A 26,795-nucleotide genomic window follows, 5' to 3' on the forward strand; every position below is an offset into this window, starting at 1 on the left:
CCCGCCTGGTGCTCCGCTCCCCCAGTGAATGCCTGTGAGGAACCGGGACATGAGTGTGTGTGTGTGTGTGTGAGAGAGAGAGAGAGAGAGAACGGAGTAAAAACTGTACCTCTGCATAAAGCATCACATTCAATCTTGTTATTCCCATAGAGCTGTAAAACATTTACCTTGTCTGGGGTAGTACAGTGTTCTGATCCTCGCTGTTGCAAAGCGTTACATGGCATTTGCACGAATGTAAGTTAAAAGTCGTTGATGTCTTAAGAAAAACTTGCTCGGCTTGATCCGCAGTGATGGCATTTGGCTTCATAATGTTTCTTCTTTTCTCTCCCTCAGTTCCAGCCATGATAACATCGTATCCCAACAACTCACTGGCAACAAAAGGAGAGAAGATAGAGATGAGCTGCAAGGCTCATGGTGAGAAGCCCATCATGGTCAGATGGGAGAAGGAGGTGGAAAAGGAGAAGCAGTCACACATGATCAATCCAGACATGTGGCGGCACACGGTTACGGTCAAGAATGTCGGCGACGAGGTCGTCTCCACCCTGCAGGTCAGATTCTTCATTTGTGCATTTTCATTTTTCATGCTTGGCCTCTGATACTTTGATACTCTGATACTTATTAATGTTAAAGCTGAATTTCCAGCATCATTACTCCAGTCTTCAGTGTCACATGATCATTCAGAAAAATCATTCTAATATGCTGATTTGGTTCTCAAAAAGCATTTATTATTTTGAAAACAGTCGCTTCAAATTTATGTGGAAACTATGATACTTTTTTCAGAATTCTTTGATAAATAGAAAGTTTAAAAGAACAGCATTTGTCTGAAATAGAAATTGTTTGTAGCATTTTAAATGTCTTTTTTGATCGATTTAACGCATACTTCTTGAATCATTCAGACCCCCAACATTTTAAGTGTGTTTTTGTTTAATATATATATATATATATATATATTTATATTTTATATTGAATTTATATTTGACTACCAAACTAATTTTAAACACATAAGCATAGCAGGTCCTTCAGGTATCTGAACTTTCTTTATAAAGTTTGATGTGAATGGTTTGTGATGAGCAGGGTCATTTAGTGTATGAATGTCTTTTTTCTTGATTTCAGATCTATCCAACAATGAGAGAGGATTCTGGGTTCTTCTCCTGTCACGCCATTAACTCCTATGGTGAAGACAGAGGCATCCTTCAGTTAACAGTTCAAGGTAAGCAGCCGGAAAATCGCCTGGGCTTGGCTGGAGATTCGGGGGATTTATTAGGCATTTGAAATGACTCTTGAGGGAAATCTCCTGATTCAAATGTCACTGTTTAAATGTGGGGAGGGTTTCAACGCCTCTGAGAATCTGAATCATTGAATTCTCAGAGCCACCAGAGCCTCCGAAAGTGGAGATTCGTGAGGTGAAAGAGAGGACCATCGCCCTCCGTTGGACCATGGGATTCGATGGGAACAGTCCCATTACCGGCTATGATATTGAGTGCAAAAATAAAACAGGTACATGATCCAAACCAATACAAGCAACAGTAGCTGTTTTGACATGAATAGATCATCACAGACATTGTAAAAGACCTATAAATGAAGCTGATCAGCTGTCAAATGAGATCCAGATATGTTCTCAACCATCTCTCCAACCATATACAGAAACTTGGGAACGAGCTCGCAGGACCAGAGATGTGTCTCCCACCCTATACCAGGCCACCATCATAGAGCTTCACCCATCGTCCACCTACAACATCCGCATGTTCGCGAAGAACCACATTGGCGATAGTGAACCCAGCAATGAGCTCACAGTAACCACCGATGAAGCAGGTATGATATACTAGTCATATTCATGTTCCTGGTATTATTATGTACAGTTCATCAGTGCATGTTACTGTTTCATCTTATTTCTGATATTTAAAATGTACTGTACAATCTTTTAGAAGTTTTTGAAAGGCTTTCCTACTTATAGAAACAATATTGTTAATGTTTCACTTCCTGTTCCATCAGTGGACACACAAGAAGGAATTATGTTGCAATACTGCCAACTGGTGGTCAAGGGTGACATTACAGGAGTGTGATTGAGATACTGATAACTACTGAGGCCACTGTTTATGAGAAACGTTATGGCAGATATCAGACCAGGCTAAACAGAGTCTATGTTTGACCACTCTAGATCCTGAAGGACCACCCCAAGACGTCACACTGGAAGCCATCACCTCCCAAAGTATAAAAGTTACATGGAAGGTATGGCTGCACAGGTTATTGTGACTGTATCAAGTTTGATGTAATATAAACATACGCATACACATACATACACATACACATACACATACACATACACATACACATACACATACCAATTAAAGGTATTACTCATTCTATATTATTATTCTTTATTATAAATATATATAATACACATGAAAACTAATCATATATACATAGTTATATTTTTATGTATGTAAATCATTTTTGTTATAATTGTTTTGTAATATTTAATATTTATATTATTAAATAAATATAGATAATTTATTTATTTTATTATATTTATTCCTAATATTTAAGGGGAGACACTGCAGGCAAAAACACAGTTTTTTCATGCACCTGTCAATTTTGAGATTTTGGGCTTTTGGTTTTCATAAAGTGTTTTTCAGACTAGTAGAACGAAAACATCCAAAAGACACTGTTAAGTGTTTCTTTTATAGCACTTTATCTATTTGTGTCAATAGATTTCCATTACAATACATATTTTTAAAGGCCGTTTTCTCAAAATGAGTTTTTTCTCCTACACTGAGCCATAAATCTCCACTTCAGTAGCACTTACAGACACCAAACTTCACATTTTTATTCCTGTCTATATCCTGAAGGTTTTTACAGAGGGATTTGTTCATATATAATTTGCTTGATTATATACAACATTTTAATTCCCCCAAAATTGTCAAAATATAGTGTTTTCTGTCTGTTCTAAGTATTTTCTGAATTATGGAGTCACAAAATGAGATATCCAAAATTCCCTCTGTAAAAACTTTTGACTGTAATATGTCAAAAAAATTAAACAAGAATTTTGAAACTGACTTCATCCAGTGTTTAGATTTTTGTACTAGCAATGTATGCAAATTAGTGCATATTTCATTAAATAATGCCTCATTTGCATATTTAAACCTAACATTTTAGAAAACTTGTAATACAAAAAATTTTGCAATTATCAGTGTAATCAATCAACTAGGTAAGTAAGGCGATAACTATTAGTAAAAAAAAAATTACCCTATTCACCTGCAGTGTCTTGCCTTAATATACTGTATATAATAGATAGATAGATAGTAGGGGTGTAACGGTACGTGTTTTCGTACCAAACGGTTCACGGGACAAATTCCAAATGGAAGTGATCATCCTTATGTTCTAATCCAGGGGTCACCACACTCGGTCCTGGAGGGCCGTTGTCCTGCAGAGTTTAGCTCCAACTTGCCTCAACACACCTGCCTTGAAGTTTCAAGTATACCAAGCAAGACCTTGATTAGCTGGTTCAGGTGTGTTTGATTAGGGTTGGAGCTCAACTCTGCAGGACACCGGCCCTCCAGGAACAAGTTTGGTGACCCCTGCGCTAATCCCTTCGAAAGGCAGAGCCCTTGGAGTGGAGACTTTGGAGTAAGCAGGGCACATGCATGCCATTATTATAGGCCCTGTCCCAAATGGCACACTTTTTGTGCACTTTCGGTCTTGAGGACTTACAATGGCCGCTGCGTGCGCGTGTCCGTTAAGTCCACAAGACCGTAGGGTGGCCCATTCGTCATTTTAGCGTTCAGAAGGGTGCTCGCGAGCGTCGCCTTTGCCAAGTACATTCCAAACGGCTACATAATGGCACGCACGTGCCCTGCTCACTCCAAAGTCTCCACTCCAAGGGCTCTGCCTTTCGAAGGGATTAGATCAGGGCTATTCAGTTGGCGGCCCGCGGGCCCAATCCGGCCCGCAAATCATCTTCATTGGCCCGAGGAAGAGTGCGCAGGTTGCACATTCGCCTTGAATTGTTCTTGCACTAATTAGTTTGTCCACAAGGTGGCAACACTGGCCCGGGCCAGCCAAAAAGAAAAGGGAGAGATGCAATAACAACAATCTACCAGAGACAAATAGTTTAATCTAATGTGTTATTTCGGCATCTAGCGGCTAAGCTAGTTTAATTTCTCAATTTTAAACGCAGACTCTGTCTGGTCATTGTGCTACAGGTCCATTTAAGAACACTTTAGTATACTTTTTTTTAAAGTACTTATTATGGAAATAATTTAAAATAATATACTTAACTGTAACAACATGTGGTGCTTTTGGACACTTAATTGCACGTTAATTGCAATTAAATGAAAATGTGTACTTTTGTTGAACCACTTAATCTATCTTTATCTTTATCTTTATCTTTATCTTTATCTTTATCTTTATCTTTATCTTATGTAATTTCACAATTATTCCAGAAACTTTAATTTGACATTATTATAAAGCGTACTTTTAAAATTTTCTTGTTTGTTAAGAATCGTAGTCATGAAATTGTACACTCAGGTGGCCTGTTATTAAAATTATTAATATTATCTGTAAGTGAATTTAACATCACAATATTATAATATATATTCTGAAATTTTCACAAAAAAAAAAAAAAAAGATTTAACTTGTTACTAAATTATTAGTGTTTTTGAAGACTATCTTTAAATGAGTGTTGAGATGAAGTCCAAGGTAATCTAAATGCAAAAATAAGGTAATGCACAATTAAATATTCAATATTGGATGTTATATACACAATAACAATGATAAATAAAATAAAACCTCTAGTATTTCTAGTACCACTTTTTTTCAAAAACATTTTGATATCCAACAATAAAAGCCATTCCAGCTAAAAACGCTTAATTTGCCACCACTTACCTGCCTACTGTAAATGTTTTCATTAGATTTGAGTAACATTAAACATGAATGACCTTGGCTGAATCTCTAGGAACATCAGGAACACTGAGTTATAATAAGTAATATGATTATAACATGAACAAGAATGCATGCAGTAACCCGAATGGGGACCAGCAAGGTAAACTCACCTGCCAATTTTAGCCACTGTTTTCATTACATACTACTTTAAGAGTTATATTAAACATGAATTACCTTGGCAAAATCCCAGGGACATTAGAAACGCCGGGTTATTAAAGTAACGTTAACACACTTATAATTGTGGGTTTATCAATCCTAGCTTCACCATACACTCAAACTGTGAGTTTTCTCAGCATTCCTCATCATGGACCTGTAGCACAATGAACAGACATCACCTGTGCCCTGATCTTTATTAGAAACTGAGAGGGGGAGATGTTTAATACAATTGATAATACAATTATCACCAAAAAAAAAAAAAAAAAACGAACAGTCTGCGTTTGATCATGTCGCTAGCTTAGCCGCTAGTTATAAAATCCTAAATGACCGGAAAGAGTTGGGAGAAAATTGGATATGTGTCACATCCGCGTCATGTGCATCAGGTTTTATTAAAGAAACAGCGCTGCTTTTAAAGTGAAACCTGCTGCAGTCCGTGATTGATGTAAATCAAAGAACTAAAGAAAAAGAGAAATCACTTGACTGCTCTGCTTGTTGATTAACTTTTGTAGATTTAATAAAGAATAATCAATATAGCTTATGCATACAATTTATAGTTTATGTGAAGATTTTTTAAGTTCACTTATAAAAAGTTGGGTAACACTTTATTTTAAGGTGTCCATAATACAGAGTAATTACCTAATTAAGTACTTAGTAGTAGCAGTTGTACTTACATGAAACAAAATGTACTAAGTTATGGAACAGCCTGTACTTGCAGTTTGTAATTATGTAGATGTAATAGGCAGCTACTGTTACACATATGTAACAGACCGAGTCTGTTACACAGCTACTTATGTAACCAAAAGATTGTTAAATATGTGTTGCAGACTTTATACAACGCAATTATAAATGTAAGTACACAGACATAAGCTACTTAAAATAAAGTGTATCAAGATTGTACTTAAGTGTACTTCGTGTGTATCAATACTGTACACCTTATCCAGCTGCACCTTAGTTTGATTTAACCCACCAGTGCACAGCTTAAATACATGTAGTACCTTTCTAATTACATTAAAATTACAGAATATTACACAGGCATAAGCTACTTAAAATAAAGTGTATCGAGATTGTACTTAAGTGTACGAGTAGCTATATAACAGAATCGGTCTGTTACATATGCATTCCATAACTTAGTTACATGGTAAGTACATTATATTTCATGTAAGTACAACGGCTACTACTAAGTACTGAATTAGGTAATTACTCTGTATTATGACACCTTAAAATAAAGTGTTTCCAAAAGTTGTTATATTTTTCAAAGCCTATTAAATGTTAAAAATAATATCATAACATTTCAATTATACTGTGATATTAAATGGCTATAATTAATGGCTAAAATTAAAGGAAAAAATGGATTTAATGGAGACAACAGTAACATTATTTGTATCAATGATACTTCGTCATTAATAGTAGGCTAGTAAAAAGATGCCATTAAACACATATTTAAAATATACCATCTTTATGTTGTTTCTATATTAATTTGGAAGTTCAGTGTGAAAATATGACAACACAAATATATTATATTAATGCGTTTAGTCACATTTTTTTAATTAATTACAGAAAAAATGTGATTGTTTTTTTAATTGAATGGCAGACAGCACTAATGTTAACCTTTTATAGATGTCACTGTTGGTAATATTAGTTAATTTTATGGCTGAATATGCATTTAAATTTAATTTCCAATTTTATAAGCTCCCCAGAAAAAGATCGGAACGGCCCCCCACCCCCTTTGCCCCCTTCAAATGTTCAATTCGATAATCCGGCCCTCAAATGAAGTTAATTGAATAGCCCTGGATTAGAGCGTAGGGATGATCACTTCCATTTGGAATTTGCCCCGTGAACCATTCAGTACAAAAACACATACTGTTACACCCCTATTAGATAGATAGATAGATAGATAGATAGATAGATAGATAGATAGATAGATAGATAGATAGATAGATAGATAGATAGATAGATATATTTTTATACTGTATGTATATTTGACTGAAAAATTAATTTGAACTAATTTATTGTTATTGTTATTATTATTATTATTAATTATAATAATAATGATGTTTATTTTATGCATATAAAACTGGTTATTTGTTTTATTATAATTATTTATATTTAATATTTATATTACTATAAATAAATAAAATAACAAATTATATTATATGTATATTATATGTAATGTGCATGTTTTTTATTCTTCCATGTTTTTTCATCTTTTTATGTAATAATATTATTTAAATGCTAATTTCATAAAGATATTGATATTAAATCAAAATGTGTTTTTATAAAAATAATTTCAAGCATATAAGCATAAGCCATAAATGCAGGCATAAACTTTTAAGTGTTTTTATGTGTGTATATATATATATATATATATATATATATATATGTATATATATATATATATATATATATATATATATATATATAAAAATTATTATTATGTGGTGATATTTATACACGGGTATAAATTCAAAAGTGAGCTTTTCACAGCAATGCCAAAAAAAGAACCATTTTTGTTAAAAGTTCTTTATGGAACCTTGGGTTCAAATGAAGAGCTTCATTTTTAAGAGTGCATGCCAGTAACTGAGGTCTTCTAAACACTATCATTTCATCACCTGCAGGCACCGCTGAAACATCTCCAGAATGGTGTGATCAGGGGGTATCAGGTGTGCCATCGAGAACACTCCATCAACGGCAGTCACCAGTTCGTCTGCATCAGCATGGAGGCCACGGGAGAGACCGAGTCCCTGAGCCTCAACAACCTGAAGAAGTTCACCGAGTATGAGGTGGTGGTGCAGGCCAGTAACAGTGCTGGTCCAGGGCCAGCTTCCAGTGAGGTCCGGGCCACAACAATGGAGGACGGTAAGCCACCGTTATCATTCACATGATGCAGCAAATTTTAGTCCCTCAGTGTAAAGTTTTTATAGCTTTAATTATTTCTTTTAAAAACTATTCATCAAAATTACCATGATATGCACCAAGCACATTTGTAATATTTGCTGCCATCTAGTGGCTACTGGAAAAGTTGACAGCGCTTGAAATGGCTATAAGAACCCAGTTCAAGTTAATTCATCAATTTCAGTTTCTTTCACACCTACTGTACATGTTCCGAGCCAGTGAGTAATTAGGTTATTTATGAGATGATTTTCTATATTTCTCTTGTACTCTCAGTACCCAGCAGAGCTCCAGAGAAGGTTCTGGCCACCGCTGCTTCCCCTGAGAGCATCTCTTTATCCTGGCAGACTCCGTCCAGGAAGCTCTCAACGGCGTTCTACAGGGTTTCCGCATCATCTACTGGGCCAATCTACCAGATGGAGGTACAGCTCAGACCCCAACCAGTTTAATGTGCCTATTAGAATTATATATATATATATATATATATATATATATATATATATATATATATATATTTATATATGTAAAATTAGAATTTATATTTTGGAAAAAATCTAAATATTGAGAATATCGCCTTTAAAGCTGTCCAAATGAAGTTCTCTACATTGCATATTATTAATAAAAAATTCAGTTTTAATATATTTACGGTAGGAAATTTACAAAATATCTTCATGGAACATGATCTTTACTTAATATACTAATGAATTTTGGCATAAAAGAAAAATCAATCATTTTGACCCATATAGTGTATTGTTGGCTATTGCTACAAATATACCCGTGCTACTTACAACTAGTTTTGTGGTCCATTTATATATATATATATATATATATATATATATAAATATGAGAACAAAATTATAAATAGTTCATAAAATCTGAATAATAAATAATAATAATAAAAGAATTTATATTCTTTATATAGTTACTGATAAATAATAAATTATAAATATTTACAGTAATAATAAATAATAGTAATATTATATATACATACAATATATAAGATTTGAATAATTATAAATAATAAATTGTAATTTGTGTGTATATATATATATATATATATACAGAGAGAGAGAGAGAGAGATTATATAAATAGTATTATTATTATTATTATTATACATATTTTGCATCCATGGACCACTAGGGGGCAGAATGTACCTTTTCAACTGGGAGGCCAAAACAAGACTGAATTACCAATATGTATAGTATATAAGCATTATGGATATTGGTGTTAAGTTTTTGTTTTTTTTGTTTTTGCCTTTAAAAGGAAGAATTCCTAGTTGAAAAGGTATATTGGTATATATTATATAGTGTGACAATATTGCATCCCAAATTATAGCACATTATATACTATTTTCAAATTTTAAAATATGCTTTTTAGGGTAATGTTATCCACAACCAAGTCTCTGATATCAATACATGCAGCTATGCAAGGGCTCTCTAGTACCAATATGTCCAGTTTTATGTCCAGTATTGACATATACTGGCTTACTACATACTAAAAAAATACATACTACACTATCACCAATGCAGTACATGCATTTTGCAATTCAGCAATAGTCTGTTTTCATAAGTGTTGTGCCAGCATGCATACTTGAATAGGCCTTTGTCTGAACAGGCCTCTCATGAGTGATTTAGACTGTGAGGTTAGTTAATCGATCACTCAGCGCTGCAGCACGCAAACCAGAGAGCAACATAACACATTCTGCACACCTGTTTAATTGGCTGCTTTATGGCTCTCGATCAACTTGTGCTCAGTAGAACAAACTCACAGCACACATTATGTCGATCCGGCTCTTTCCAGGAGCTATTTGCTTATAAATTGCCTTATTATGATGAAGCTCGGGGACAAAATTCAGCACCGAGCAGCAAAAGACAGCGGCTCTTTTCCGTCCGCCAGCAGCAGCTAGAGTGCTAAAGGAATGATAGATAGCGGGAAAAAATGGAGACATTAAAAATGTAAAACTTGCAACTTTGCTGGAGAGCTGCAGACAGTCTCAATGTCTGCCCTATATACTGCATGGGTATACATTGTTCATTATTTAATCATACAATAACAAATTCCTGGTGAAAGAGCTGTTAAAGAAGTCATATCATACATTTAGTATTATTCTTTTGACTAATAAAAGGGATAGTTCACTCGATAATGAAATTGTTGTTATCATTTACTGACCCTCATGTTGTTCAAAACCTTCTGTTAAACACAAAAGAAGATATTTTGAATAACTCCAAATAGCTTATTATTTTAGTTGTTCTTATTTTCCATCAACCCATTAAAATTTGCTACGCTGACAGCAGCAAAAGCAGCAGACAGGATGAATGAAAATGCAAATGCAGTCTCTGACATTAGGTGGTGCTTTTGGACAAGCAGAAACACAGTGTAAACAAAACAGCAATGCGCTAATAAACACTTATTTTTTTAGGCATCATACGGAGATAACATGAAAAAGATGTTAAATATATTCTATAAAAGCCTGGTGTATCAAATATGACATGAAATGAATTTTTCAATTTTCTTTTAATATTTTGTCTAAAGATTTTTTTCAGACTATTATATCGTATGTCAGGCTTTACAAGGTTAAATTTGCAGTTATATTTGTGAATTTACAGTAAATATTGCATAAAGTCAATGTTCACTTAATTTTAGAAATCTCATTGGCTGTCACTCAGTAGTATTGTGTTTATCTTAGCACTGTCGGCTACTGTATATGAGCTGATAGCAAGTCTTAAGCAAGATTTTAAAGTCTTGTTGTTTATGCCACTACAGAACTAGGGGAAATCAGAAACGTCACTACCCAGAAGGCCCAGCTGGAGCTGGAGGGTCTGGAGAAATACACCAACTACAGTATCCAAGTGCTGGCCTTCACCAGAGCAGGAGACGGAGTACGCAGCGACCAGATCTACATCCGCACCAAAGAGGATGGTACGACCCACGGATATCCATTCTTTGAAGTCACAGAAAAAGATCTGCTGTCAAATTCTGTCCTTCTGTTAGCCAAAAAAAGTTGGTAAAGATCTCTCCAAACAGCCTGAATCTTTTCTCTGCAGTGCCAGGTCCGCCCGGCGGGGTGAAGGCAGCTGCAGCCTCCAGCTCTGTGGTGTATGTTTCTTGGCTCCCTCCGCTGAAGCTGAATGGCGTTATTAGGAAATACACAGTCTTCTGTTCCAGCTCGTATCCCACGGTAAGACTCGGCCAACTGCTCTCATACTAACAGGAGAGAAATCAAGCTGGCTATTAAGACAGTGTTAAACAGCGTGTGGAAGTGCAAAGCATTTTAGTGCAGAGCCAGTACTACGTCATCGAGCTAAAGGTGACGTTTAAATAGCTTCCCAGTTTAAAATGAGAGAACTACGTGACGCAAGTTGTCAACTGATGGAGCTGATGGAAGACACAATCGTTTATTTTGGGTCTCATTTAGGTGGTCAGTGAGTTTGAAGTGGCCCCAGATGAATTCCTGCACCGGGTTCACAATCTCAGTCGCAACAGGAAGTACAGTATCTGGGTGATGGCAGTGACTGCGGCCGGCCGGGGGAACAGCAGTGATGTCATCACCGTGGAACCTCTGGCCAAAGGTGAGTCGATTTGGGATATTTTTAAGTTAGACCTCTTGTTCATCCATTCTGGAGTAATCAGTCGTATTTTGAGTTCTCGTGGGCCTTCCCATGAGGAGCATGACAAATAAGCCATGAGCAATCTAAGATACAAAATACGCCAAAGTGTAAAAATATCCTGAAACGTACAGTGGACCCACAAGATATTAAACCAATTGTTTTTTTATTTGAATAATTTTAAAAAGTAATTTATTCCCGATTCAAAGCTGAATTATCAACATCATTATTCCAGTCTTCAGTGTCACATGATCCTTCAGAAATATAAAAATAATATGCAGATTTGGTGCTCAAGAAACATTTCTTATCAATATTGAAAATAGTTGAGCTGCTTAATATTTTTGTATAAACCGTGATACATTTGTAAAGATTCTTTGATGAATGAAACTTCAAAAGAACAGCATTTAGTTGAAAGAGGAATCTTTTGTACAGTTATAAAAGTCTTTACTGTCACTTGATCAATTTAATGCATCCTTATTAAATAAAAATATTAATTTATTTTGAATAGTATCATAAATATGGTGTAATTTACGATGATTGTGTATTAGGCTTTCCTAAATCAATAAAATAATAAATTATGGTGTTTTTTTTTTTTTAAATGTTTTTAAACAGCTCCTGCCAAAATCCTCACATTCAGTGGTACTGTTACAACGCCATGGATGAGGGATGTTGTTTTACCCTGCAGGGCGGTCGGAGACCCGCCTCCTGCCATTAAATGGCTGAAAGAGAGGTAAATAAACCTGTTTCATGGGCGCAGACTAGAATGTATAGAACATACACTCTCAAAAACATATTAACATGAGTATGAGCATGTGATTTAAGACAAACAGCTCCATATTATAGTGAAAAACATACCGCATTGCAGATCTAGCCTTTTGTTAAGAGCAAACACAAGCATCTGAATACCTATGAGTAGAATCAGTCACTGGGGATTGCTGGGAAATGTCAAACTCTGCCCTCTTCATTGAGGATTCACACTGTTTCTCGCCAGCGGGAGCCCGGCCCCTGCAGTCATTGATGGAAGACGCAGTATCCATGGAAATGGCAGCTTCGTCATTAAGACGGTGAAAGCAGAGGATTCTGGGTATTACACGTGTGTCGCCAGCAATAACTGGGGAACGGACGAAATAATTCTTAACCTTCAGGTTCAAGGTGAGGTGTGAGAGTCAGGCAGGATGGTCACTTTCTGTATAGCCTCCTCTAAGTGTCAGTTTCATTTCCTTTGAGTTATTACGCACTGTTTCTCACTGTATAAATATCATCTTCAGTCCCCCCTGACCAACCTCGTCTCACTGTGACCAAGACAACCACCACATCCATTACTGTGTCCTGGATACCAGGAGACAACGGTGGGAGCTCCATTAGAGGTGAGCTGCTTCCACCTTCAGCTGTTTTCCTGCTGGAGAAAAACAAAACAGAAAAAACGAGAATAAAACTATCGTTCAACTGATCAAAATTTAAGCAAAAATCTTTCTTTTTTGGCATATTGTATTCAAATCCATTTAGTATTTTGTAGCCTGAATGGAAAAAAATATAATAAATGTGTGTTTGTTTTTAGAAACCCAGTCCAAACATTTGTGGGGGGTTCAAAATCCAATTCAAATCAGATATTTTCTCCTAAATTAATATAAAATGTTATTAATATGTGATTAAAGTTCATCCAACCGAAATTTAGCATCTGAACTAAATTTAGCATCTGTTTAAATTAAGTTGAAGAAGAATAAGAAAAATAATCAGATAAGATTGCATGTACATTTAATTCATAAATTATTTAAATAACTGGATTGCCCCCCACACACACACAAAAACTACATGCAATTTAAAACTTTTTAAATACAAAAGAAGGTTTTTTAATATTGTAATAATATTTCACAATATTACTGTTTCACTGTATTTTGATTAAATAAATGCAGCCTTGGTGAGCATAAGAGACTTCTTTTAAAACATGGAAACATCTTATCAACCCCAAACTTCTGAATGGTAATGTAAATATAAATCAGTTTTACTTAACTACCATTAGAGAGATATACTGTAAATCCCTCATATCATTTGAAATTTAAAATACATTTCATTGCATTAGTTAAGGAAATATAAAGTGGCAACTGTGTTTAAGTACATAAAATATAGCAATGTCTGCAACTCTGTTGATGTGGAAGGAAAGTCATTACTATAGCAACTGATGTGGATGTGCTGGAAATAAAGTGCACTGAACAAATGGATTCGATTGCATTGCTTGAAAAATGACAGTCAGTCCTAAAAAATCATATACAATCAAAAACAGAGATTTATCTTTATAAATGAATTCTGTGTCTGTCTTTATCCAGGATATATTCTGCAATACTCAGAGGACAACAGTGAGAAGTGGGGAAGTATTTCTATCAGTCCTAGTGAGCGTTCTTACCGTCTGGAAAACCTCAACTGTGGCACTTGGTACAAGTTCACGCTAACGGCCCAGAATGCTGTTGGTCCAGGCCGAATCAGTGAGATAATCGAAGCGAAGACTCATGGGAAAGGTGTGCATTTTGTATTGTATTTCCAATTTCTCAAATAATGGTGTGTAATTTTGTTGAAAATAGTGATCACAAACACCGTTCCTGTTCTCCTTCATCGTCTTCACCCATCACAGAGCCACAGTTCTCCAAAGAGCAGGAGCTGTTTGGTAGCATTAACGGAACATGCGTTAAACTCAACCTGATTGGCTGGAATGATGGCGGTTGTCCAATCACCTCCTTCATCCTGGAATACCGTCCTTTGGACAGCCCCGTGTGGACCAAAGTGAAGCGCACCTCTCTTACGAAGAGCTACAACCTGCCAGACTTGCAGGAAGCCACTTGGTACGAGCTGCAGATGAAGGTGTACAACAGCGCAGGGTTGGCTGAGAAACGTGTCAAATTTGCTACTTTGAACTACGACGGCAGTAAGCGAAGTTTGATGGATCACCTTTAAAGTAATTGTCAAATTAATTGTTTGCGCTTTTAAATATTAAATGTGTTTGCAAAAGGCACCATTCCTCCGCTGGTGAAGACCGCGGTGAAGGACCCGGTGAAGAAAACCAGCAACGAGGGGATGAAGATGATGGTGACGATCTCCTGCATTTTGGTGGGAATGGTGCTGCTCTTCGTCCTGCTGATGGTGCTGAGGAGGAGGAGGAGAGAGCAGAGGCTGAAGCGGCTCAGGGGTCAGAAGTTTTTCACAGCTCTTAGCTACAGATCAGAGCGTTTTCAAAGAGAAGGTGTAGATTCGTAGGCGTAAATACAGACAGCATATGTTGCCGTTTGAGATTTTACTCATGCCAGGCTTATTTTTCATGACTCGATAGTACGTCCATTTTCTGTTTATGTTAATAAAGCTTATTGTTTTTTCCACAGATGCAAAGAGTTTGGCTGAAATGCTTATGAGGTAAACACTTTGATGATTTTCAGATTTTTTTTTTTTTTTTACAGCAAAAACACCCCAAAATAAAAATCCTGTCATTTATTTGCCATCATTTTGTTCCAAACCCATAAGAATGTTTTTTCTTCTATGTAACAGAAAATAAGATATTTTGAATAGCCTCTGAGCTGCTCTTTCCATTTAGTGACAGCATAATGATCCAAAATGACTAAAAGCGTCATAAATGCAGTTCATACGAGTCACTAGGTTCCAAATCTTTTGAAGCCATAATAAAATCAGTGTTTTTAACAGATTCATTTTAACGGACAGTTACTAAGCATATTATGCAAAAATGAAACAAACTCAGCATTTTGTGAGAAAGCATCAAGTCATTCATGACTCATATGCCATATCATCTGATGCAAACCAACAGAATCAGTTTCTTTAAACAGATTCATTGTAATGGCTAGTTCAAGCAGAATTGAATCAAACTTGTATGAATCAAACTATATTAGCATCATTTTAAATAAAAACAAGCACCAAGTAGTTCATAGGACTCACTATATTCCAAAAAAAAGTTTCTTTGAACAGATTTACTATAATGGACAGTTCTATAGAATATTACACACAAATAAATTAATCAAGTGTTCTATCAGCATTTTGTTAAAAAGTCAAGTCATCAAGTCATTCATACGACTTCTAAATCTTATAAAGCCTTACAGTATAATCAGTGTTTCTATTAAAGCATTTTATTAAAAAGCCCCCAAGTAGTTCATATGACTCACTATATTCCAGATCTTCTGAAACAAAACACTAGAATCAGTGAATAAATACACTCTAATAGACAGTTTTAAAGAATATTATGCACAAATGAATCAAATCATAAAGTAATTCATACGCCTCACTATTTTTCAGTTCTCCTGAGTCATACAATAGAATCAGTTTTTGAGAAGATTCACTATAACAGACAGTTCTGAAGAACATTATAGAGAAATGAATCAATAATAAATAGATTTGTGTGATGAATGAAGCACAAAAGGCTGTCACTTCAGAAGGATTTAGGATGATTTTACGATGACTCTCTTGTCATTTGAGTTTGACAGTCCTTGGTTACCATATTCTTACATTATATAGAAACTGCAGCTGGGAAATTCTTCAAAATTCTTGTTTTGTGTTCCACAGAGAAAAGAAACCGTATAGGTTGGTGAGCAAATAATGAACTATTTCTCTGATGGCTCAAATGTCATGCTGACCTTGTACAAGCGGAGTTGTTATTCACAGGCTTGTTTGTGTTCTCCTCCAGTAAGAACACAAGGCCTTCAGATACCATGAACAAACAACAGCAGACCCTCCGCATGCACATCGACATTCCCCGAGCGCAGCTGCTCATCGAAGAGAGAGACACCATGGAAACAGTGGGTGAGTCGTGTTCGCTGAACCAAATTCAAACCTAAACATATATCTGAGAAATAATGATACTATTGGGGTCTCTAATAGTTCCATCTCTCCCTTCCCTGTTAGACGACAGATCAACCGTGCTATTGACCGATAACGATTTTGGAGAAACTACCAAACAGAAGTCGGCCACTGTCACGCACTCTGTCCACTATCAGTCTCTGTCGCAGGCCACTGGCCCGCTGGTGGATGTCTCTGACGTCCGACCTGGGACGAGCAAGAGCAGTCTGTCGAGTAAGAAAGAAACTTCTTAATGCAAAAACAACAGAGTGAATATGTGATCATGCTATTTAACTGAGTGTTTCATAACCGTCCCCAGATCCCACCTCTCGCCGTACAGCTAAAGCTGGCCCTGCGGCCCGTAACCGCTATGCCAGTCAGTGGACGCTAAATCGCCCTCACCCTCCTGTCTCTGTCCACACTCTCAGCACGGACTGGAGGCTGGGAACGCCCAGAGTAGCCGGCTCGGTGGACAAAGAAAGCGACAGCTATAGTGTCAGTCCATCACAGGACACAGGTCAGTCTGCTACACTGTCTGTACATCTTCAGCTTTTGTTAGGTTCTTTTTTGTTGCCTTGGCATATCATTAAAGCTGGGTACTTCAACAACTTTAAATATTATGGTATAAATAATATATATTTTTAATTATCTTGTCAGCTTTTTTATAATATTTAGTATATATCTTAATATGTATGTGTTTGTTGTTTTTAAAAATGTTGAACACAATGAAGAGTGGTATTAATTTTTTTATGCATGAATATAAAACTGCAAAGAAATAAACAGTAATATTTACATACTTAAACTGCGATAAAACATTTAAAGCATATAATAAAGCATAAAATGTCATGCAGGAACATCCATGAAATTTTTAAGTGATGACAAATCATTCAGTCAATTTTGAACAGATTCATTGAAACAGACAGTTGTAAAGAATATTATGTGGAAAATTAACCAAACTAGTCTATCAGCATTTAATACATTTTAATTTAATTTTTAATTATTTTAAAATATTTATTTTATTTTATTACAGTACTGTGAAAACTTTTGGGGTCAGTAAGATTAATTAATTTTTTATTTTGAAAGAAATTAATACTTGTATTTAGCAAGAACATATTAAATTGATCAAAAGTGGCAGCAAATACTTTTATAATGGTACAAAATACTTTTATTTAAAACATTTTTTTTTTTTTTACTTTATATTAATCAAAGAATCATGAAAAAAGTATTATGTTTTTCATTAAAATAATAATAAAAAAAAAATCTCAGTGTGGAGGATTTCTAAAAGATCATGTGACACTGAAGACTGGAGTAATTTCTGCTTTTCCATCATAGGAATAAATTACATTTTAAAATATATTAAAATAGAAAAAAATTATTTTAAATTGCAACAATATTTCACAATATTACTTTTATATTTTTAATCAAATGAATGTAGCCTTGGTGAACATAATGTGTTTTTGAAAAACAAAATTAAACTTTTGAACAGAAGTGTATCTGTTCTTATTTCTCCTCAATGGCCAATTTATTTTAAATGATCACAAGATTCACTGTGTTAATTTTATATCAGCAACAAAATAATATCAAATATCATATCAAAGCTAATACATGTTAGAAGTGCCTATTATTAATGATGAGTTCTGACCTGCTGTGTTCAGACCGCGCTCGCAGCAGCATGGTCTCCACTGAGAGCGCTTCTTCTACGTACGAGGAGCTGGCCAGAGCCTACGAACATGCCAAGATGGAAGAACAGCTGCGACACGCCAAGTTCACCATCACAGAGTGCTTCATCTCAGACACATCCTCCGAGCAGATGACCGCCGGCACCAACGATTACACGGACAGTCTGACCTCCAGTACACCATCAGAATCAGGCATCTGCAGGTTCACTGCCTCACCACCCAAACCCCAGGACGTCTGCAGGGTGATAAACATGGCTGTACCCAAGGCCCACAGACCAGGTAAGACTACTGGTGGGAGGTAATGACTCTAAAACTTAATTTCAGTCAATGGAAGCCTATTAACCTTGCATTAATAGCAATAAAGCCAGTAAAGCTGTTGCATTTAGGGGCAGCATTATAAGCAATTATATGCACTCTAAAGAGGAGGTGACATTTATCATTTTCAGCAAAGTTTTGTGGGTAAAATCTGGAATTTCAATCAAGTGTGAATGATTTTACAATGCAAATTTCGCAATGGTTTCAAGTTGGTCACAGTGTTGACCAACAGAAAGCAGCTTGGTTTGAAAGGAACTTGTGAACTATGCTTCATACTTCTCAAAATTATTGACTAAATTAAAATCTCACCAGTTTGACCACACATTAAGTATAAATTATGCTCCTACCAAAATTTACCCAAATTCCAAAAAAGAAATGCAAAACTGCATTTATTCTTTCAGTGACACAATCCCAGAATGGATTGCGATGTAAAAAACATAGTTAAATCTCATTAAAAAAATTACAGTTTTATACAATATTTCTGTGCATTGTGGACTTTTATGCCTATTAGACCTTTACATTATTAGATTAGAAACATTCTAATGTCAAACTTTATTCAAAGTCAAATGTATGAGTCCGTGCTGAAAAACATGAGATGATTTCCTAGCTGGTCAGGCTAAGACCAGCAAACCAGCTGAGTAAAGTGTATTTTTTTGCAGTGAGCATCTTAAAAATGAGGTGCTCATGCTGCAAGATGCTAAAAAACATCAACACAGCATTCAGATATGCCTACTTTCATACTATATAAAATGTAAAAAAAACTACGTCTGAAAAGCAGTATGTCAGAATTCATAGTATTCGAAAAATGGCAGGTGTAAAGTACTTTAAAGACCTACTGTTTCCGCCAAGAGTCCACTTTCAATAGACACTTTAATATCCCATGAGAGAGAAATTGTGATGCAACAGACGCTGGTAGGTCATGGTGGATGTAGTACATCCAAATTTCATTTATACTACCCATGTTCATACTATACAGTACATGTATGTTGCAAGTATGCAAGTATGTTGCGATCACGGTTGAATTGACATGCTAAGTCTTTCTCGTTATCCTGCAGGAGGGGAGCTCGTACACCTGCCTCCGTACCTGCGGATGGACTTCCTTTTGAACCGGGGTGTGTCGGGAGCGTCTCGGGAAGCGGCGATGGGCCAGGCCTGTTTGGAGCCACAGAAGACCCGCTCGCTGAAGCGCCCCGCCTTGCTGGAGCCGACGCCCATGGAGGTGCCGACCAGCAGGGACGTGCAGCAGTGGCAGCCAGGCACGGCCTCGACGCTTCCGCAGAGAGAGGCCGGAACGGACTTGGCGCAGGCTGCCAAAATCAGCACCTCCCAGGAATCGCTGCTGGACTCCAGAGGACACTTAAAACAGACCAACAATCCCTACGCAAAGTCCTACACACTGGTATAACAAAGATCGGACAAAAATAAACATCGAGCAAAAAGCGAACTCTTCATGCGCGGTTGTATATATGTTTCCACTTCTACTCCTAACAGTTTCTTTATTTTATGCTTTTTTAAACAGTGAATTCACTTCTTAAACAGAACTCCACACACCCAGAGATTGCCAAAATGATTTTATTATTATTATTATTATTAATGATGATGAAATTGATGATTTACTAATTTACTTATTTTAGCAGTTAGTGTGCACAAACTAATGAATGGGAACCCATTTTCGTTTTTTTTTACTAAAATTTCTTTGTGTAATTAGTTTGAGATAAAGCGTGAGAGTGATTTCCATTGGTCCAAAGTTGTTAGCGTTCTGTTTTGAAGAAATCCTGGGAGTGCATGAGGACGAACCAATTTAAGATGAAGATGACAGTATGAATACCGACCACTGGAGGGTCCAGCCCAGAATTTTTTGACTACGAAAATATTCAAATGTGAAGATTTCGTATTCTTATGAGTATAAATATATAAAAAAATATATATATAAAATGAGAAATCACTTTTATTTGTGGGTATTACAGGGAAATTTTTTGATTTGGTTAATAAAGTCCTTTAGTCATGTTTGCACATATCTTGTTTAACCTAGAAAAGCAAGTCTTGATTGACAATTATTTGTGTTCCATTCTCTAATGGTGCAATATGAAAATCCATGAACCACGTTTGCTTTCTTCTGTACTGTATCTCGCCCATGACGTGAGCTTCTGAGAGCCGGAGCGAATGAAATGACAGATTCAGGTGTAAATCAGCTGCGGTGGAAGCAAAAGTTGATTTAGCATGCTGCACGGGGGGAGACTGGACCACCTACTGCACTGACAGTGTGGCTCTTTCACCTCCTATGTGTAGTGCACTAGAAAGGTGTCTTCAGGGCACGCTCTCTCGTCTTCATTAGATTTATTTTTGCTGCATTGCAGACATGCTGCACTACAGGGAAACTGAGACAATCTAAAGAGATCCCCTAAAAGAATAACAATTATGATAATATTCATAAAGAACCACAAGCAGTTCTATATGATTATGGGCCGTATGGTAGCAATATGTTATTGTTACCGCTCTGCACCAAACTGTCTTGCAGGGAGAGTTATGATGAAGAATTGTGAGATGATATTTCGCTATATTTGATTAGATAAATCTATTGTCCTCACTATACTCATTTACAAATGTTTTTGTTGTTTTTCACTTTTTTTTCTATTTTTGCTTTTTTTCAACAGAGTGCTCACGGTTGTGACACTCCAGAAAAGATTTTCCATGATAATCCTGTCGACTAATAAAAGGTTGATCCCCAAACGAATCTGGCAGTTTGGTTAACGCTTTTCATTTTGCTGTGGGATATAAAGGGATCTGAGTGTATGTGATGAAGGGTGAAAATTAACAGCTTAATATCCAAACCGAGATGGCATTCACTTCTGAGAGATGAACTTGAAGCAATAATTCACCCCATTTATGTCGTTACAAACTAGGGTTGCTCCGATTGATCAGCTAAGTACCGATCACTATCGGCCGATAATCGCGTAGTCACTATAGTTTATAAATTGCATTTATTTTTAATTCTTGCCAGTGTTTAAACCATTCAGCACTCGCGCGCTCTCCTGGAGACCGTGCGCTCATGCACAAATATGAACACAGACACACACATACACACACACACACACACACTCATGTCTGGTTTGCTATCCTTGTGGGGACTCTCCATAGGCGTAATGCTTTTTCTACTGTACAGACCGTATATTCTATTGCCCTACACCTAAACCTACCCCCTACAGGAAACTTTCTGCATTTTTAGATTTTCAAAAAACTTCATTCTGTGTAATTTATTAGCTTGTTTACCCATGGGGACCTCAATTTAGGTCCCCACCGTGACATGAGTCCCCATGAGTCTGTGTGTATTCAGGTTTAAGTCCCCACCTGAATAGAAAAACAGGTACACACACACACACATACAACGGCAGGTTCACATCCATTTGCAGGTCAACACATGTGGCTTTTTGGCTAGGTTTAAAGGGAAAGAGCACTTTTAGATAAACAAGGCAATAATAAATGGTACTCTTTGAGGTAGAAAACAAAGTTCTTTATGAACCGCAGGATTGCTTGTAAGAAAGATTTAAATGCGAAAGGAAAGACAGTAGAGCTGGCTGTTTCTGTCAATGGTAAGTTTGTGATATCGTAAGAAAAGTAGTTTAAATGTTTTGCCACTTGAGCAACTTAATATATAAATCTAGAAGTAAATGCAAAAGTAAAAAGCATTGAATAATGTGTTGCTTTGCTTATATTTATTGTGTATAAACACGTCTATGAAAGATTGTATTACTGTACTGTGTAAAAAATAATAATAATCACAAGGCTGAAAAAGCATTTTCAGTGACAATGTTTGGATTTGAAATCAAAATAATGGATAAATGTTTGTGGTAAACAGCCACAGATCAGTTGCAGACTCCTATGTGAAAACACAGTCAGGGATGCTTCTGGACCGCTTATGTACCGCACATGGACTGTAGGCCTATGTGTGAACCTGACATAAAAGGCCAACTCACATACAGCACACAAAATCAGGCTTGTGCTGTGTGTAAGCTATTGCACGATTGTAAAAACAAAAATGCATTGTATGATCAAACATTTAGGTGAGATAAATATATATTTTTGAAAAATGTCTAAAAAAATGCCCCCTCCACCCCTCAAATTAAAAAATTCCCTCTCACAAGAGTCACCTAAGAGGGGAATTCATTCTCAAAAATGAAATTCAGGCCCTGAATAAATGTCTAAAAATCCTGATTGGAGTATCGGCAATTGGTGATCGGCCTCAAAAATCCTGATCAGAGCACCCCTATTACAGACCTTCAGCATTTCTTTTGTGTTCCACAGAACAAAGAGTCATACAAGGTTTGGAACGACATGAGGCTAGTAAATGATTTTCATTTTGGGTGAAATATTGGTTTAATCACAGCAAAGACAGAATCACTGTTCACTGGATCATCTAAATGAATACTAGAGCTATTTCGTTTTGGAAATCATACTCAAATGAAAGACAGAGAGCTCAGCAGGAACACAATGAAAGTAGAACCACAAATCCTCCTGAGAGGAAGCAGAACTTTCCTTTTCTTCTTGGTGTGCTGATTTTCCTCAGCTATGGTGGCCCAAGGGGTCAACAGAACATTAGCAATGCAAACAAAAGTTAGAAATAGTCCACAACGAAACCGAAATAAACCACAATACAAATAGTCCATATATCACAATGGAAATAATCAGTGCAAAAGAAATAAGCCACAAATTGCTGAACTGAAAGTGACTATATGATATATGCTGGATTTCTATATGTAATCCGTTTATAATTCACACTGTTTGGATGACAAATGGTCACATAAATGTTGAAAAGTTTCAGGAGTAACAACTGCAGTTATGAGTCAGTCACAATTTCATAATGATTGACACAGCAACAGACTAAACATCAAAATAAATGTAATAAAAAATAGTTAACCTAAAAATGAACATTTGCTGAAAATGAACTCACCCTCAGGCCATCCAAGATGAGTTTGTTTTATTCATCGGAAGAGGTTTGGAGAAATTTTGCATTAGCCTATATCACTTGCTCACCAATGGATCATCTGCAGTGAATGGGTGCCGTCAGAATGAGAGTCCAAACAGCTGATAAAAACATTACAACAATCCACATGACACGGTCCATCAATTAACATCTTGTGAAGTGAAGAAAAAAATGTGTTTTTAAGAATGAAGTACAAACCATCATTAAGGCATTTTAACTTTAAACTACTTAAATACCAGCCCAGTCTCATGAGAATGCGTATAAATAGTACGCCAAATAAAAACAGAAAATCGTGGTATTGATACGCATTCGGCGTGCATATAGTACGCATTTTTCGCCTACAAATGATACGCAGTTTTCGCGTACATAGGTTATGATACACATCTACCCCACAACCCAATTCTACCCATTGCGTATCATATGCACGCCAAAGTCAATTTCTGCGTATTACTCCAAATCGAAACATAAACTCGTGTTATTGATATGCACTTTCATGAGATTGGGTTGTAAATACCCATAATACACAGTCCTTAATAACACTTCCTCTGGTGAAAAAGTCACATCAAAATCCAATAACATATATGTTTGTAATGGTGCTTATATTTATCTCCTGATTCAGAGAAGATTACTGGACAAAGCAATATTATAATGATACTGACCACTGAAATTTTGGTATTGTGACAATACTAATTTGTTATACTCGACACATTTGTAAAAATATGTGATTTGATTCTGGCACCAGTCTTTGGTTAATGTTACATGAAGAAATTTGTTTTATTCTTCAACATAAATTATGCCACACATGGAAATTCCAGAGGGAACCCACGTGCTCGAAAATGCTTATTCTCTTCCATAATTTAGGAGTAGCTACTCCACCTGAAGTTAGTTGGAGGAAAAACAATTAGTTGCGTTGTTTTCATCTTTTGTTTACTATTCTAATTTTGTTCAGCCCCTTTAGACCACCGTACCTCACAGTATGTCCTTTGGTGAGCGAATTCCCGCGCGGTCTTCAAAGAGCGCGAGTGACTCTCTCAAATTGCTGTATTGATTCAGAGGCTTTCACTGAAGAGCCGGAAACAGCCACTCTTCCTCGAGTACTTGGACAGAAATTGGTTTTATAGTGCTATGTCAGCCCGGTGGGTAATAGGGGAACACGTTAGTCATTGTGACAACTATATTTTCCATCTTCGTCTGAAGTGGGCAACAAATTAAGCGTCGCTGGCACATATTTATAGACAGTCTCGCTCAGTTGTTATTAACCACCGTCATAAATAAAGCAGCAGTGTGCTGAATTCTGATCTCCCTCAGAAACACACAGCTGTCAGCAACACAAAACTGATGGCGTCTGAATGAAAAGAAGAACCTGGCTGAGTTCCTCTCATTCTGTTTGGTTAATCTTCATTGTTTCGGCTTGAGAACAATTTGGCTGTGATCTTTATGGAATATTGGCAAACTGTGAAGTATACTTTAAAAAGTGTGAAAATGTGAAATAAAATATGTTTTATGAAAATATAATGGATTATAAACACTGGGTTGATCTTCCTATAATCTACTCTTTCTGAGGCGTCAAGGTTAAAAGCTAAAATGATGGCCTAGTAATGTACATTATGTTTTCGCCTCTGCGGTCAAGGCACAAAAATACCATTAAAATTGAAATTTGAAGAATATATTATGCCTATATTAAACTTTTGGTAACACTTTACAATAAGGTGTCATTTGTTAACATTAGTTAATGTATTAACTAACATGAACAAACAATGATCAATACATTTATTACACTATTTATTCATCTTTGTTAACGTTAGTTAATAAAAATAGAGTTATTCATTGTTAGTTCATGTTAGTTCACAGTGCATTAACTAATGTTAACAAACACAACTTGTGATTTTAATAATGCATTAGTAAATGCTGAAATTAACATTAACTGAGATTAAGAAATGCTGTAGAAGTATTGTTCATTCTTAGTTCATGTTAACTAATGTTGTTAACTAATGTTAACTAATGAACCTTATTGTAAAGTGTTACCAAACTTTTCTTAAATTAATTTTTTTATCTTGCATAACGTAACGAAATTTAACAATCTCAATGTTGATCCATTTTCAGCTAATTAAATTTTCTGAATTGAAATCTGTGCAAAGGATTGTGGGTGACTGAAGGACGCAATTCTTGATGCATTCTTCAAAATAGGGCTGAATGAAATGAAATGAAGATTGCTTACTATGGAGCTTTCAAATCGAGATGGAGCTTTATGACATGGCAGCCTATAAGAATGTGTCCTTCCGTTTAAGAAGCACCCATTATAAACATTACCATTAGCATTAGCAAAGCATTTGGGAAATTGCATTTTTAATCCAGTTTTCTATATTAAAAAACACAAACTTGGTGAATACTATTTATTTTTATTTATTTATTTTTTTAAAGTAGGCACTCCAAAAGAGTAGCACACTACTGTCACATGACTTCAGATTGCATGGCGAGGTCAAGTCTTGTTGTCAGGTTGGAAATAAAAATTGTTATTTTGCATTTTTATTCATTTTGAGTACAAACATTTTTTTTACTTTTGGAAACCTAAAATGTCAAAAAAATGTAAAAAGTCAAGTTGAGCACATTACATTATGACATATAGCCTAATATTTCTATACTGCGCATTTTGACAAATTTAGGTTGTAATACTCACATACTGTATTCCATTTAAAACATAGCTTCACTCATGAAAAATTTGTGAAAATCAAGGCTAATTCCAGTAACTACTTCCAGTTTAACCTCACTTAAAATGGAAGTTTTCAGTCAAGCACTTTGCCTTATGGGATATTTAGGGATATTCAGAGATAGTAAAAGTAATACGGTGGTAAGAACATCGCTTTTGTATGTGGACTTGCAAAACTTGATCTGGTTTTGCTCACACAGGCTGTTTGACTGCTCACATTATTTTCAGTGTGTATTTCACAGTTTGGTTGTGAGCAAAACAGATTAATACACATTTCATCTCAATGTTTTTCCTGTGTGAGCAATAGCCTTTGGATCAACATGAATCCCTCTGTTTTCTTTCCTTTACTGCGTACATCAGAGTGTAACACCCCCTCCCAGCTGAAACCTAATGAACCTGTCAGACCTCAGCATGTGGTTCTGAACAGAAAAACTACCGTAATTAGACCCATGAGGGGGATTTTCTCTGAATCTCTTTGAAACCTCCTATACATGACTCACAGAGCTCAGCGTTTGCTGCACATCCTGGAATGACACCACAAAACAGTCAAATACAGCACAGTTTTAAAAGATTATAATAGTCAGCAAGCTGTTGATGAAATGGGCTTGTCTTCTCATTCTCTCTCTCAAGTTTAAATGAGTGTTAATTAATTAAAGTAATTAATTGAATCACTTTCACAGATCAATAAACCAAG

The 26,795-nt window shown here is 36.0% G+C and overlaps 1 protein-coding gene and 1 long non-coding RNA gene across 3 annotated transcripts in view; one reads left to right on the forward strand and one right to left on the reverse strand.

Annotated features, from left to right (window-relative positions):
• The window catches only part of dscama (Down syndrome cell adhesion molecule a), an 89,903-nt gene extending 68,767 nt beyond the window's left edge, over nt 1–21,136 (forward strand). The window contains 23 exon segments of the mRNA XM_058790142.1: nt 334–548; nt 1,114–1,210; nt 1,369–1,497; nt 1,645–1,812; nt 2,159–2,229; nt 7,713–7,953; nt 8,263–8,337; nt 8,340–8,408; nt 10,751–10,906; nt 11,032–11,165; nt 11,403–11,556; nt 12,205–12,322; nt 12,584–12,744; nt 12,861–12,959; nt 13,917–14,105; nt 14,219–14,509; nt 14,594–14,770; nt 14,961–14,991; nt 16,268–16,383; nt 16,486–16,653; nt 16,739–16,936; nt 18,075–18,377; nt 19,469–21,136. Of these exon segments, the coding sequence (XP_058646125.1) occupies nt 334–548; nt 1,114–1,210; nt 1,369–1,497; nt 1,645–1,812; nt 2,159–2,229; nt 7,713–7,953; nt 8,263–8,337; nt 8,340–8,408; nt 10,751–10,906; nt 11,032–11,165; nt 11,403–11,556; nt 12,205–12,322; nt 12,584–12,744; nt 12,861–12,959; nt 13,917–14,105; nt 14,219–14,509; nt 14,594–14,770; nt 14,961–14,991; nt 16,268–16,383; nt 16,486–16,653; nt 16,739–16,936; nt 18,075–18,377; nt 19,469–19,818 (3,710 nt within the window). The 3' untranslated portion in view covers nt 19,819–21,136.
• LOC131548656 (uncharacterized) lies at nt 12,753–24,494 on the reverse strand. 2 transcript variants are annotated; one of them, XR_009273207.1, is made up of 4 exons: nt 24,363–24,494; nt 23,362–23,495; nt 14,598–14,727; nt 14,300–14,433 (listed from the first exon to the last, which is right to left on the reverse strand). It is a non-coding gene; the product is annotated as an uncharacterized LOC131548656 (long non-coding RNA). The 2 variants fall into 2 exon arrangements; XR_009273208.1 differs by lacking the exons at nt 14,300–14,433; nt 14,598–14,727 and adding an exon at nt 12,753–12,991.
• Nucleotides 24,495–26,795: the final 2,301 nt, after the last annotated feature.

Source organism: Onychostoma macrolepis, chromosome 10 (assembly GCF_012432095.1).
Source record: "Onychostoma macrolepis isolate SWU-2019 chromosome 10, ASM1243209v1, whole genome shotgun sequence".
NCBI lineage: Eukaryota > Metazoa > Chordata > Actinopteri > Cypriniformes > Cyprinidae > Onychostoma > Onychostoma macrolepis.